At 43.9% G+C, this 14459-nt stretch overlaps 1 protein-coding gene across 8 annotated transcripts in view; it reads left to right on the forward strand.

The window, feature by feature from the left end:
* Positions 1-14459, forward strand: part of slc12a7b (solute carrier family 12 member 7b) — a 66187-nt gene that overhangs the window by 4550 nt on the left and 47178 nt on the right. Inside the window, exons 1-2 of one of the 8 annotated variants that reach the window (XM_070435692.1) lie at positions 5198-5535; positions 5566-5700. The exons of 4 other annotated variants lie outside the window; for them this stretch is intronic. In XM_070435692.1, coding sequence (XP_070291793.1) covers positions 5586-5700 — 115 coding nt within the window. In that variant the 5' untranslated portion in view covers positions 5198-5535; positions 5566-5585. Of the gene's footprint in view, positions 1-1318; positions 1515-5197; positions 5701-14459 lie in introns of those variants that run through there. 3 more of the 8 variants (XM_070435693.1, XM_023972297.2, XM_070435694.1) reach the window with 3 other exon arrangements.

A 14459-nucleotide genomic window follows, 5' to 3' on the forward strand; every position in this document is an offset into this window, starting at 1 on the left:
TCTAGCAGTTATCCATAGACTTCATTCATAGAGCTTCTTTAATAAGGATTTCAATTAATATCCGGAATAGATGGATTTTAAATGGAATTTACCATTAATCTCAACCATGCTGCTCTCCCATTGAACACTGCACATTTGGGATTGGGAGAGACTATAAATAGGATACATCCTCCAGATGTCAGGGACGCCAGAGATTACAAAGGGATTGATGAGGACTCAGTCGTCTGGATGGAGTGCTCAGCTCTTACTGATGGCTCAACACAGTCACTGTCGTTAGACACATACTGTGTTGTGAGTCACCGTGTTTCACAGAGCCTCCTGTAATGCAGCCTATACATACAGTTGGCCCTGCCCATGGAGAGAGAGACCGGTCTTGAGTGTTTTGAAATGGAATAAACCTGTTTTTCCACAGCCTGCAATCTGTAATCTTCGCAAGGGGAAATCAATGTGAGGCCACACATCTCTGTCAGCTGATTGTTTGGTTAGTGTTATTCGGGATCCTTGGGACGACTCTTCCCTAAACCTTAACCCCTAACCTTAACCATAACTCTTACCTAAGTCTAACGGTTGTTAATGTCAACTTCAATGGGGTGACGTCAGATTTGGGACCTTTGTAGGTGACACAGACCTTCCAGTAATCTGTAGACTGTAAAAGAGGACGCCTAACTAACATTTCCTGGATTGATTGGTCTGGTGTCTCATTTCGTGTCAATTTAATCGTCTGGACTTGAGCCCTTTTCAGCTTTGGGCTGATTTTATGAGTCTTGTTCTCAACATGTAAAAATGTCATGCAAATGTTGCCAGCAAACAGAACCAAAGAGCTTTTTTATTTCGCCATTAAACCTGTGGAAAATTTGACTTGGGATGAAACTCATTTGCCAGCATGGATTTGTTTTTCAAATGAAATATGAATGCTTCTGAATTGTGGCTGGTCCGCCTGGCAGTTATGCCTACTGCCGTTTTTCCTCTGTCATTTTTCCCCGGGGAATTGTATTAAGTTTTATAGCTGCGTAATATACACCATAGCCAATAGTTTGTTTCCATTGAATTATTGCAGGGTTCCATTTCATTTATTAGCTTTCCTCATTTTCCACCACGATGTGAATAGAGCAGATATACATATAAAAGCATTCCTATTGGCTAGCTTGTGAAGGAAGGTACAGTACCTTGGCGTCCAGTGCCATACACTGGTGGTGTGATTCTTCTCATGGCCAGAGAGGGGCAGCAGTGTGCCACCTTTCATCTCAAATCCTGCTCTGGTCCTGTTTACTCTTGAGGAAAAGGGGTGGCTTATTAAACCTCCAGCATAACGTTAGATTTGTTTTGAAATGGAGAACCACCTCTGTCTGTACAATATGAGTCAGCTTTGTTATGTTATGTTCTTATGGAGCTGCTGTCAGACACACTGTAGCAGATTACAGCCGAGGGCTTATTTGCTGTCACAACAACTCCCTTGTACTGTCTGTTTGGGTTTCAGATCTCAGCGCAGGGACCTCTTCCCCAATATCAAAAGGGTAATTGACTTGGCCTGTAATCTTCTCAATGGGCAGGAAGGAAGTGTAAATAAACATTGAGAAAGCGGAGTCTATAGACATGGCTCACTGTCCTTGGGCTGTACTTTGACGTGGATCCATTAGAAACCCTATCTCTCTGTGTTTCTGATGTTTCCCCATCGCTCGATATTCCATATTCCGGCCAGGGCAAGCAATACGATACAATCTGCTCTGCTAGGAATGGGCAATAGATAGTATTTTTAGATCTTACTCTGAAAGGTAGTAACCTTCTCTTGAAGTCCCATCCCCTACACCCTTCCCCTCCATTCAATGCATTGCCTTCCAGCTTCAATTTATATTTGGTATACTGTTTATATAGCCTATATACCACCTACTTAATCATCACTTTGACCACAGGAGGTTGGTGACACTTTAATTGGGGAGAGCGGGCTCATGGTAATGGCTGGAGCGGAATTGGTGAAATTGTATTAAACACATCAAACACATGGTTTCCAGGTGTTTGGTGACATTCCATTCGCTCCCTTCCAGCCATTCTCCCCTCAGCAGCCTCCTGGGAATTTGACGTCAATAAAATCTATGGAAATGTTACCAGAGCGCAGGAGAAATTCATAGTTCAACTCAAATACATGTCAGAGTAATGCAAAATAAGATGGCTGATAGCTTCTCATGCTGCCCTGCCTATTTAAAGGAGACACAGGTGCTGTATAGGTTATTGGTAATACACAAGGAATAATAATACCTTAGGGAACAGGCCTTTAGAGTTGTTGACCTACATTGGACGGCATGCTGTGTGACCTCAACACATTCATCTGTGACACTGTTTAACCCTTTGGTGACCTTTGTCCACAGCCCTGTTCAGTTGTTTCCAACAGTGTCGTAGATTGTTTGTTTAGAACGAGAAGGCCCGCACACTGTTAAAGCTCCCAATTCACCGCTTCATTGACAACGTTTCGATTCGAAACGGATCTTCGTCAGGTCAAACACACTGAGTGTTCACATCCCAAAATATACACATTTCACCTCACATGACCATTGCGGACATGACGCATGGTGGGTGCAAAAAACATTTGTATACCTCTAATAATGAAATAATTATCACGCCCTGATCTGTTTCACCTGTCCTTGTGATTGTCTCCAACCACTCCAGGTGTCGCTTATTTTCCCCAGTGTATTTATCCCTGTGTTCCCTGTCTCTCTGTGCCAGTTTGTCTTGTATGTTTCAACCAGCGTTTTTCCCGTTCTCCTGTTTTTTGCATTCTCCTTTTTCAAGTCCTCCTGGTTTTGACCCTTGCCTGTTTCTGGACTTTGTACCCGCCTTCCTGACCATTCTGCCTGCCTGGACCACGAGCCTGTGTGCCACTCTGTACCTCCTGGACTCTGACCTGGTTTTGACCTTTCTCTTGCCTACCCCTTTTGATTAATAAACATTGTAAGACTCCAACCATCTGCCTCCTGTGTCTGCATTTGGGTCTCGCCTTGTGCCTTGATATAACAATGAGATGGGTGCATGTAATGGTTCCAGAAAATAATATATATTTACAAAATGACCAAGTGGGTAACTTGGAAGGCAAGACAAATCAAAGTAAATTAACATTCAGGTAAGAAATGGTCTGATATCAAACTCTTGATTCAAACCTCTTGGAGACATGGTACACATATGGTGAATCCAATACAATTCTCTTCTCAATAATATACTATCAGCATATCCGCCTCTCCTAGGAGTCTTAACATGTTCGATGCCAATGTATCTCAAAGAGCTAATGTTGTGATGAGCCTCCATGACATGCGCAGCCACAGGGTTTCTCTGGTCAAGGGTCCTGATCTTACTCCTGTGTTCTGCTATCCTTGTTTTCAGAGCTTGTTTTGTTTTTCCTACATAGCATAGACCACAAATACACTTGATCAGGTATATCACAATTTTTGTGGCACATGATGCCCTTAATCTTCATGGCCTTGCCCGTAATAGGGGGATTGAACATTGCATTTGTTTGTGAAGTTACACTGGGTGCATCCGCCACATCTATAGTTACCGTAGATTGTTTGTTTCCCAGGTATTTTCCAATATCCCCCCTGATTGCCTATCCTTACCCTCCAACCACCCTGGAATGACTTCGGAATGCAAAGAGGGATTCTCTCCGTACACAAAGTCAAATCCTTCATGATTAGACATTCCTCTAGTCTCTAAGATGGATCATCTAGGATCTCCCTCTCTGCCCCTCAGGCTGTGGCACACTGGCAGAGTGTGGAACTCTGGATCTCTGGAGCGTTTTACACTAAGACCGCCTTAGGTAGTCTTCATGCTACAGTCAGTTCTCGAGTCCTCAATAGCACGGGATTCCTTGAAAATAGGATTTGCTTTCTCAACATTATCAGACTAACTGATATGGATGAACATGTTTATGCATGTGACCATTCTGTACTGGTGGAAAACACTTGTGAGATGTGGACAAAAGAAACCGAGCAAAGCGTTGGTTAGCTTCTGCACGTCTCCATCCTCTAGGCTACCTCCCAGTTGTTAGCCTAGGTTTCTAAAGCACTGCTGAGGCCTATTCTCCTTTTACTGCGTGAGTGACTGGAGAATCTTCCCAGAAGAGGAGGAACATTATGTGCTCCTGGCCACCCCTGTCAGAGCCTGCCTCACTGCCTGCTTAATGCAATTTGCAATCACTGATTCCCAGAACATGTATCGGACACGACAGACAAGTGCAACTGTTTGTGCACGTCAACTCACAAGTGTGAAGAATACATACGCGGAACAGATCAATGTTCAGTCGACAGGACATTTTCAGGATATTCTACATGCCGGGACTAAAGACAGAAAAATGGCATTACCTGCACATACTCAGTTATATAACTGACAAGCAGTTCGAAGTAGCACCATGGACAGATTCACTTTCTTGCCACTGTTGGCTAGTCAAATGCAACAGAGCACCACTTGAACTGAAGAAACGCACTGACCCTGAGCAGTCAATGTGTACGTGACTACAGTACCCTTTGTTTTCTGAAACGGACATGGGCTGCTGCTTCATATGCAAGTGAGAGTGCTGTTCTCGTAACATCTATTCTCTGGACTTCCAGAGGAGGCTCCCCTCTGACTTCCAGTTTGATCCTCCTGAACATTGGTGATATTATGAGGGGTTCCGGTTGTGTTTGACTCGGCTGTGAGAGGATATGCCAGATGTGTCCTTGTTGCCAGAACTCTCTATCAGCCTCCTTTGGGGCTGAAACTGGCCTGGGGCTGTTATTCTACCTGCCGAGGGAAGGGCTGTTAAAATACTAGAATGATTTAACAGTAACACAATACTTTTCTGTGGTAATCTATGTGAAGTGAGATTTCCCATGGCTTCACACACAGGAACGCTGTAGACAGTGGAGTCACATGGTCACACTATCTAAACCTCTCCAAGCCAGGCGCCATGGGGGAGAGTGTCTGTCCATCGCTGCCTGAAGGGGCTGTCTGGGAGGCATTGCTAACCCGTCTGAATCACACTGGAGAGAGAAGCAGGACGATCACAGTTTCACCAGCGGCTACCCCTCTCACTGGGGCTGATAACCCCACATAGGCTCTTATTCCAAACCCTCCTCCGCCTCTTTGTGTGTCTGTGACACAGCCCAGCTCTCTCTGTTAGGGTGTGTGGTTTAGGTGACCAAGGAGAGGAAGTAATGTCACCCCACCCCCGTCAGTGTAACTCCATTATCAATGCTGTCTGCTTCCTTTTTCTGTGCTCTCGCACAGACAGTACTGTGTTGTGGAGTGAGTATGTGAAATACAGCTGACCCCGGGCAGATCGAGACGTTACGGTGTGTGTCGAGCCGAGCCTTCCTCTACAGGGCGGGGCAGTTCAGCGTTTCCGTACTTGAAGAGGGAGGGCTGGTCACATTGGGCACCCGGTATCCAAGCGATAGGGGCAAAAACTGAGAACTTCGAACCAACGGCAGAGCACGAGCCCAGAGGGACAGAGAGGGAGGGAGATACCTAGAATAAAACCAAAGCAAACAACTGAACAGAGAAGGCGAGAAGGAGAGATAAGAGAAGGACAGGCAAAACGCTGAGAGGCACATGGTGTGACAATGCCTACAAACTTCACAGTGGTTCCTGTGAAGGATGGCAGGAAGTCCCGGGAGGACGATGATGTAGACGACAACAATGTTTTCAGAGAGGAAGATGAGGATGCCCCCTTCCCAGGTGAGAGAAGGATTTTGGGGGCTTTTGCTCTCCACACGACTCACTCCCTCCACCCTGCAAGGGAGATGAGCACATTACTTCAATGGGCTAGAATATCTGTTGCTAAGTTGCTGCTGAGCATGACTCTGTAGTTGTGTTTTGGCTGTGTTTTGTCGTATCAGGTGTATACAGTATATTGGATGAACATGGTTGTGTTATCAGATACAGGTATCGGATCACATATATTGCAAGGTGATGGTTGATAAGGGAAAGGTTGAAGCGCGTTACTTTCTTGACCCTAATAAAGAAGTGGCCAGGTCATTTTAGGGATAGAATCGCTTTGGCTATACATTTGGGCTGAGCTGGGTTTTTGTTAGGTGTCATTTAAGGCTGTGTTTCTGCGGGTTTTGGGAATGAAGTAGATGGAGTCACACCCTTCTGAACCTCTCAACACACTCAAGTGAGAGAAGTACTTCCGAAGCCTCTGTTTTCTTGTTTTTGTCACGACTCCCACTTATCCTCTTTTTCTCTCTCGTTCTCGTTGTCTTTCTCTCGCTCTCTGATCCACTTTTGCAGTGCTACGCTACCACACTTCTTCGTCTCATTGTTCCCTTTCCTCAGTCTTTCCACAGTCACGTTTGGCAGAAATAATTAGCCGTAGCATCCAGAGGCATAATAAGACGCAAGTGTCTTTTTGTGCCATTAGCATACTGCTACAAACTACTATGTGTTGCTACTATACAGCTTACCACAGGGATTCCACGTGGTCTTCTGTAGGCTCAGTTGGTAGAGCATGTAAAATGTATGAATGCGTGACTTAAGTCGCTTTGGATAAAAGCGTCTGCTAAATGACATTATTATTATTATTTACATTTACATTTACATTTAAGTCATTTAGCAGACGCTCTTATCCAGAGCGACTTACAAATTGGATATTATGCTGTTACACTGCATCATCTTTCCTGTGTTCAACACCAGAACCAACTCTTAATTACAAGCCCTAACGAGGGAAGGTCATTAAGTTTAACTTCCCACAAGTCTTTACTAATGAACTGCACAGAGCCCCCATTGTTGTGCCAAACAGTTGTTACTGTTTTACTTTTCCTACTGTTTCACAAGGCGAGGGCCAATCAGGGTCCTCCTCCTAATTTCCATCGCGATGCACAATTACGGCCGCCCACTGTGTGAGATTCTACAGACTGGGAAGAAGAGTGGTGTCCATTATGGTGGGTTATATAAGCTGTCTGGCAGAGGTCTGTCTGTTGGGAAGGGGTTTGGGAACGGGTTTGAAACCCATGCATTGTTGTTGTTGACTCTGACTGCGAGAAAGCGAGAGTCAGATAGCAGCCAGTGTTATTGATTGGTCTAGTTGTTGGCTAATGGGTCTGGTTTCTGCTTTGTAGTGCATATATAACACTCACTCCCCTTAATAACAATACTAGACTGGTTAGATCAAGATGAAAAACATGGGGAAATTTGAGACAATCATGACCTCTTCTTCAGGTGTTTGTCAGTCTATTGTCTTATCCCAATATTTTGTGCTCACATCCCCACCAGATATTTCGGGAAGGCAAGCAACACCTCTCTGTCTGTCTCTTTCCGCCTCTCCCTCATTCTTTAGGAGTATTTCAACTGGAACTGAACACAAAGCTGACATCTGTGTCAAATTATTCCTGAGCTCAACAAAAGGAGAAAAACATTGAATAACAGGGTACAAGTAAACCATTTCAGATGTAGCATGCACTTATGCATTGCATTCAAAGGTTTACGAAGCAAAAGCCATCGTGCTTTTAGCATATTGCACTAGCCAGCCAAACTAAACAGCTGGGCTAGTTCCATTGGGCTTGGAAAAGACAGCCCTTTCTATAAACAGGCATCTTTTGTGGTTTGGTTAAAACAGAATTTTGAGCAGAGCTAAATTTAGTTCTCCCCAAATGAGAAGCAGTGCCTTTTCATGTTTGTCCAATTAGAATTTACATTGACCAAAATAATCTGTGCTGATGGCATGTTTGCTCAGTGGATGTGAAAAACAATGCAGTTGGATGATTGTAACGTTAGGTTGCAGCTAGCTGATTTACTATGCTTGTGTATGGCCTTCCTTGACATGGATTGGCTATAACCTACCAGTATGGACACAGTCACTGTACAGAGCAGGTGAAACATTCTGTAATGCAAAAACAGTAGGCACAGTGTTCAATCTGTTGTGTATCTCTGCAGGCATGTGCTTCCTGTTTTTCTCAGGTCTGGTATAGTTTAAATCCAGACTACCTCGCCAGACTGTCTGTTGCGGTGGTGTTGTTAACTCTAGCAGTACTCATGCTATGTAGTTGTGCAGTAACCGTTATCGATTGATAAGCATGCAGCGAGAGTCACAAGTCCTGTGTAGTACAGTATCCCCGATGTGTATTTTCACCCTGAAATTCTTACAGTAGTTATCTTATGTATAGGTAACTGCCAAAATAAAGGAAACACCAACATAGTGTCTTAATAGGGAGTTGGGCCACCACGAGCCAGAACAGTTTCATTGCACCTTGACATAGATTCTACAAGTGTCTGGAACTCTATTGGAGGGATGCGACACCATTCTTCCACGAGAAATTCCATCATTTGGTGTTTTGTTGATGGTGGAAAACGCTGTCTGTCGCCACTCCAGAATCTCCAATAAGTGTTCAATTGGGTTGAAATCTGGTGACTGAGACAGCCATGGTATATGGTTTACATCGTTTTCATGCTCATCAAAGCATTCAGTGACCACTCGTGCTCTGTGGATGGGGGCATTGTCATCCTATGGGGGCATAGCCATGGTACCCAAAATAATGGCCTGCCCAGTATTTTTATACATGACCGTAAGCATAATGGGTTGTTAATTGATTAATTAACTCAGGAATCATACCTCTGTGTGAAAGCACCTGCCTTCAATATAGTTTGTATCCTATAATGTCCGTTGCTATATCAATGGTGTGATGACCTAATGCATCGAAATTTGGATGATCATTACAGCCCAAATTACGTTCTTTTCATGCCCGCTATGTTAAACAAAGCTGATTTCCGTGATCATTTTTCTGTTTAGGTAATATGATAACATTACTTCAACCCCTTTTGGTGCCTTGTTAACCTTTCAACAACATGAAATCAATGTCTTAAACATTGGAGGGAGAGGAGAGAGAGTTAAAGAATGAGGAGAGAGAAGAGGCAGAATCAAGAGACGGGTGCGGCGGCTAGTTCTTACTGTCACATGTCCTTGACAGGCAGCCAGTCTCAGTCAGGGGTGGTGGGATGGAAAAGCAAACAAAAAGGATACTTAATGTTCAATAACATGGGCCTGGTTTAGTTGGAAGCCCTCTCACCACGTCAAGGTGGTGACAGAAGTTATTTTAATTTTTTTTTACCCAGTTTAATTACGGCCTTTAACCCCCCAATTATGGCCTTTAATCTTTAGTGTTTGACCTGATGGGGCATGGATAGGTGTAGCAATATGGTGATGACTCAACCCTGCTGTGTAATGGGCTCTGGGCCATATTACATACACAAATCTAGAACCTCCAGATATGCAAACACTAACTAGAAACCAATGTCCAATTCCATACCAACCATGGCCTAAAGTTTGATTTGGAATTGGGCACAAAAGATTAATGGCTAGGGAGAAGGGGTTTTAAGGACCAGTAAGGAACTGGGCAGCTGAACAGTCAATTTCAGTCAATTGAAAATGTAATTTGCATTGAACACATTTAGTATGCAAATGTATACATTTACAGCCAATTCGAGCAAGTTTCAAAATTTTACCAGCAAACTAATGGAAAAATATACAAATATTTACATGCTTGTAAACATTACTTGCAATACAAAACAGATACATGTGCTATATACAGTTGAAGTCGGAAGTTTACATACACTTAGGTTGGAGTCATTAACTTGTTTTTCAACCACTCCACAAATTTCTTGTTAACAAACTATAGTTTTGGCAAGTCGGTTAGGACATCTACTTTGTGCATGACACAAGTAATTTTTCCAACAATTGTTAACAGACAGATTATTTCACTAAATTGACTGTGTCTTTAAACAGCTTGGAAAATTACAGAAAATGTCATGGCTTTAGAAGCTTCTGATAGGCTAATTGACATAATTTGAGTCAATTGGAGGTGTACCTGTGGATGTATTTCAAGGCCTACCTTCAAACCCAGTGCCTCTTTGTTTGACATAATGGGAAAATCAAAAGAAATCAGACAATACCTCAGAAAACAAATGATAGACCTCCACAAGTCTGGTTCATCGTTGGGAGCAATTTCCAAATGCCTGAAGGCACCACGTTCATCTGTACAAACAATAGTACGCAAGTATAAACACCATGGGACCGCGCAGCCGTCATACCGCTCAGGAAGGAGAAGTGTTCTGTCTCCTAGAGATGAACGTACTTTGGTGCCAAAAGTGCAAATCAATCCCAGAACAACAGCAAAGGACCTTGTGAAGATGCTGGAGGAAACGGGTACAAAGGTATCTATATCTACAGTTATACGAGTCCTATATCGACATAACCTGAAAGACCGCTTGGCAAGGAAGAAGCCACTGCTCCAAAACCGCCATAAATCCATACTACTGTTTGCAACTGTAAATGGGGACAAAGATCATACTATTTGGAGAAATGTCCTCTGGTCTGATGAAACAAAAATAGAACTGTTTGGCCATAATGACCATTGTAATGTTAGGAGGGAAAAGGGGGAAGCTTGGAAGCCGAAGAACACCATCCTAACCGTGACGCACTTGGGTGGCAGCATCATGTGGGGGTGCTTTGCTGCAGGAGGGACTGGACTGGTGCACTTCACAAAATAGATGGCATCATGAGGGAGGAAAATTATGTGGATATATTGAAGCAACATCTCAAGACATCAGTCAGGAAGTTAAAGCTTGGTCGCAAATGGGCCTTCCAAATGGACAATGACACCAAGCATAGTTCCAAAGTTGTGGCAAAATGGCTTAAGGACAACAAAGTCAAGGTATTGGAGTGGCCATCACAAAGCCCTGACCTCAATCCTATAGAGAATTTGTGGGCAGAACTGAAAAAGCGTGTGTGTGCAAGGAGGCCCACAAACCTGACTCAGTTACACCAGCTCTGTCAGGAGGAATGGGCCAAAATTCACCTAACTTATTGTGGGAAGCTTGTGGAAGGCTACCCGAGTTTGACCCAAGTTAAACAATTTAAAGGCAGTGCTATCAAATACTAATTGAGTGTATGTAAACTTCTGACCCACTGGGAATGTGATAAAAAATAAAAGCGGAAATAAATCCTTCTCTCAACTATTTTTTCTGACATTTCACATTCTTAAAATAAAGTGGTGATCCTAACTGACCTAAAACAGGGACTTTTTACCAGGATTAAATGTCAGGAATTGTGAAAAACTGAGTGTATTTGGCTAAGGTGTATGTAAACTTCCAACTTAAACTGTACTTACCTACCAACTTCACATACAATGTAATGTAGTAAAATACCTACCGTCTTGAGGTGGTGAGCCAACCAAGCAGTGACAACAAGGGTGGGGAAAACATCAGACAAAACAGTGACGGACGATGGACAGACAAATTCACGCACGTTGACGACATGAGACAAACAAGACACATGAAAATGGCATCTCCTGCACCGGGTCTCTTCCTTACCTTCTCTCACCTATTTTCGGCAGAAGCAGTGGATGCTGACCTCTGTGTAGGGTGAAGACACCTTGGGAGGCCTGGACCCAGGATGGGGACTGAAATTGGAACTGGGAAATGGTGCCAGGCGCCCAGCCTGAAAACAGAAAGTATATTTTCTCATGGATTTCTGATGGTATCGTGCCATGGATGGTTCCTGCAATAGCAAACAGCCCACAATCTGTGCCCACTTTCTGCTGCTGGACAGCCAGCCACTCCAGTCACAGAGGTCCCTGGAAAAGATAAGAGAGAGGTGAGTTGTGAGAGAAACTCTGGGGTGGTGTCATGACCACTGGAGTCATACACCTTAACAGTACCTTCCTGGCAGCGGAGGTTACTTACCGTGACCTAGTGGTTAGCCTTGAGATTGACTATCTGAGCAAACCCCTGGGCCAGTGTTGGTACTGCTGACAGCATGGCGATTACTCCCACCGGGAGGAAGCCTCCTACTTCTGGATGCTGCTCCTGCAAAAGAGCTTGAGCATGATCAATTGTCTAACCAGGATTGTGATGGAAGAACAACCTCCCGAAGGTCCTCCATCCGGCCACAGAGCGCAGCTGGCCTTACCTGCTCCTGTTGGACACTAGTGATGAGAACCTCACTAGTGTCTTCTAGTCCAGGGCCTGGATTTACCTGCCCCTGTTCCTCCAGTCTGACACAAGCCACCTGTGAGAACATTTGATGGATTAGTGAAGTGTTATGAAGGGGAGATATGTACTTTTCAACAGTTTTTGAAAGTATAGCCTACCTTAAGCTCGTCCCCTTCTGACACAGAGAATCAGACTGATCCGAACTCACTGGATCTGATGGATGGGATACCTCCTGGGTGGCTCGGACAGTCGATGGTAGAGTTGTTGAAATACTAAAGTTTAAGTAAATTTGCGCTGCTGACTCATGTATCTCTCTCTCCAAATCTTGCTGTCTTTCACTCTTTTCCCACCTCTCTCTCTCCCTGTCAGTTTCTTTCTCGCTTTCCTCTCTCTCTCTGTATGGGTCTCTCTCTGTCTAGCGAAGACACCTAGTTAAGGGCAGTTTGATTTACCATAATTGCTTACACCTATCCATTTGATTGATCAGGGTTAACTTATAGCTAGATACCTCAATATGACAGACGTATAACTAAATGTATAGCTAGCAACATGTAGATGACCAACTAGCTAGATGAATTTTTTTTGTTAAATGGTTGTACTTAACTCCTTCCAGATATCTAATAGAAATGAACTGCTTAACGTTACCCTGAATTGTGAATTTCCCTGCCCCCCTACGAATGTGGCGCCTCTGGTCGAGATCAGTGATGCCTTCATAGTACTTTGCCCGGTTGGAAAGATAAAATAAAATCTCCTCGAGGGATGCCATTAAAGTGCAAGCTACATACAAACAGAAAGCTACAATAACAGTTAGCTAGCTATATAACGTTAGCTAAATCAAACTGTCTGGCCAGACAATCTAGCTGACTAGGCAGGCTGAGGTAAGTAGCCAGCAATGTCAATATAAAATCTATCTAAAAACAGCTTAAATAATTTATTCCTATTTAACAATATTTTTTCTGAAGCAGCAGGTAGTCAGCAGGTTGCCACTCAAAAACACCATCTCACGTAATAATTTTGTGCTGACTGAGCGAGCGTTTGTGGTGAACTAGAACTGCCCGCGTACTCCTTCCTTCGTGACCTCTACGAGGTCAAATAGAGCCAAGCAACCAGCATAGCAACGAACGCTGTGGTTCATTACGCAATCTGGTAATTATTTTTCTAGTTTTATCAACAGCCCTAGCAGCAGAAGCTAGAACACATCGAATCCCGTTGTGACGCAGGTGGGGGGGCACTTTTTGTCAGTGGGACTTTATTTGGCATGACAGACCCAGTGGTGTTAGAACAAGTGATTGGTGTGTTTTCTATGAACAAACACACCGATACGAGGTGTTCCTGTGAGTGCCTTCCCTCGCCTGAGGATTGCGTAATCTAATGTGTTCATTGGGATTGTTTGCAGTTGGAGGGAGGAGAAAGGGAGGGAGTCACATGTCACAAAAAGAGCATGGCCTCTTACACTTGTTTGCTGTAGGGGAAGCGTGTGTACTGCACAGGAAGCTGGTTGTGTATGCGGTTATGAATGAAGAGTCTCTCTTTGGTATCTCTGTTCTCTGAATAATGGGTGCCCACCCTCAAGCCTTTCCACCTTTCCACACACATAAGCACACCCGCATGCCCACACACAAACACACAGCAACAGGTTACACAACCCCATCCAGATTCACAGAGTAACGTTGGTACAACGGGGCTGCCCATGCTTTCACACTCATTTGATTGACAGGCTCTGTATCACTGTGGTTTGTTGGTAAAAAAACGGATTGTTTGAGCGTCTGGGACGAGAGAGCTACGGTGGCCTCCTCCAATCACACGTTCTGTTTTTTTAAACCCTATGAACCCGCCCCACAAAGCCCCTCTTCTGGGTGCTTGACCCTCAATGTGGCACCACTGATAAGCCTCCTGCATGTTTCTCCCCCTCACATTGGCAGACTATTACTTAACACAAGTTGGTTTCCATGCTATATCCTCAGGAAATGGCTCAACACCAACCTGCCCTGAGTAGAAAATATTCAACAATAGCCTACATTTGATTGAATGAGCATATCTCTTCATGCTTGAACCCTTTGTTATAAGGGCTTACATAGGCTAGCAGATGTCATAAACAGCTAATGACGGCATACGTCAGCTCATAGCAACCGTATGTAATGTCATTATTATTGATGACAGAATTATAGGCCTTATAAAAGAGGGTTAAATTACAAAACGGCCATGTAACCTACTTCAAAAACAATCAAATGCACTTCATCCTCCACCGGTGAAAGTGAAAATCAGTGTTTGGGCTCAGTCTCTCTCACTCCACTAGTTTCAGACTGGCCCGAGGGTTAGGAGAGAAATGAGATGTGTGTTCGGTACTGTAGTAGGCCAGTCTGAAACTAAAAACACTGGGCAGTGTTTTTAGAGTCTTACCTGGGACTGAAGGTGGGAGAGAGCCATGTCTGCCTGTTGGTGCATAGCTTTTCATCATCTCATTATCTCTCTCTGGCTTTGTCTGTCTTTTTCACTTTTTCTTTCTTTCT

Source organism: Salvelinus sp. IW2-2015, linkage group LG27 (assembly GCF_002910315.2).
Source record: "Salvelinus sp. IW2-2015 linkage group LG27, ASM291031v2, whole genome shotgun sequence".
Lineage (NCBI taxonomy): Eukaryota > Metazoa > Chordata > Actinopteri > Salmoniformes > Salmonidae > Salvelinus > Salvelinus sp. IW2-2015.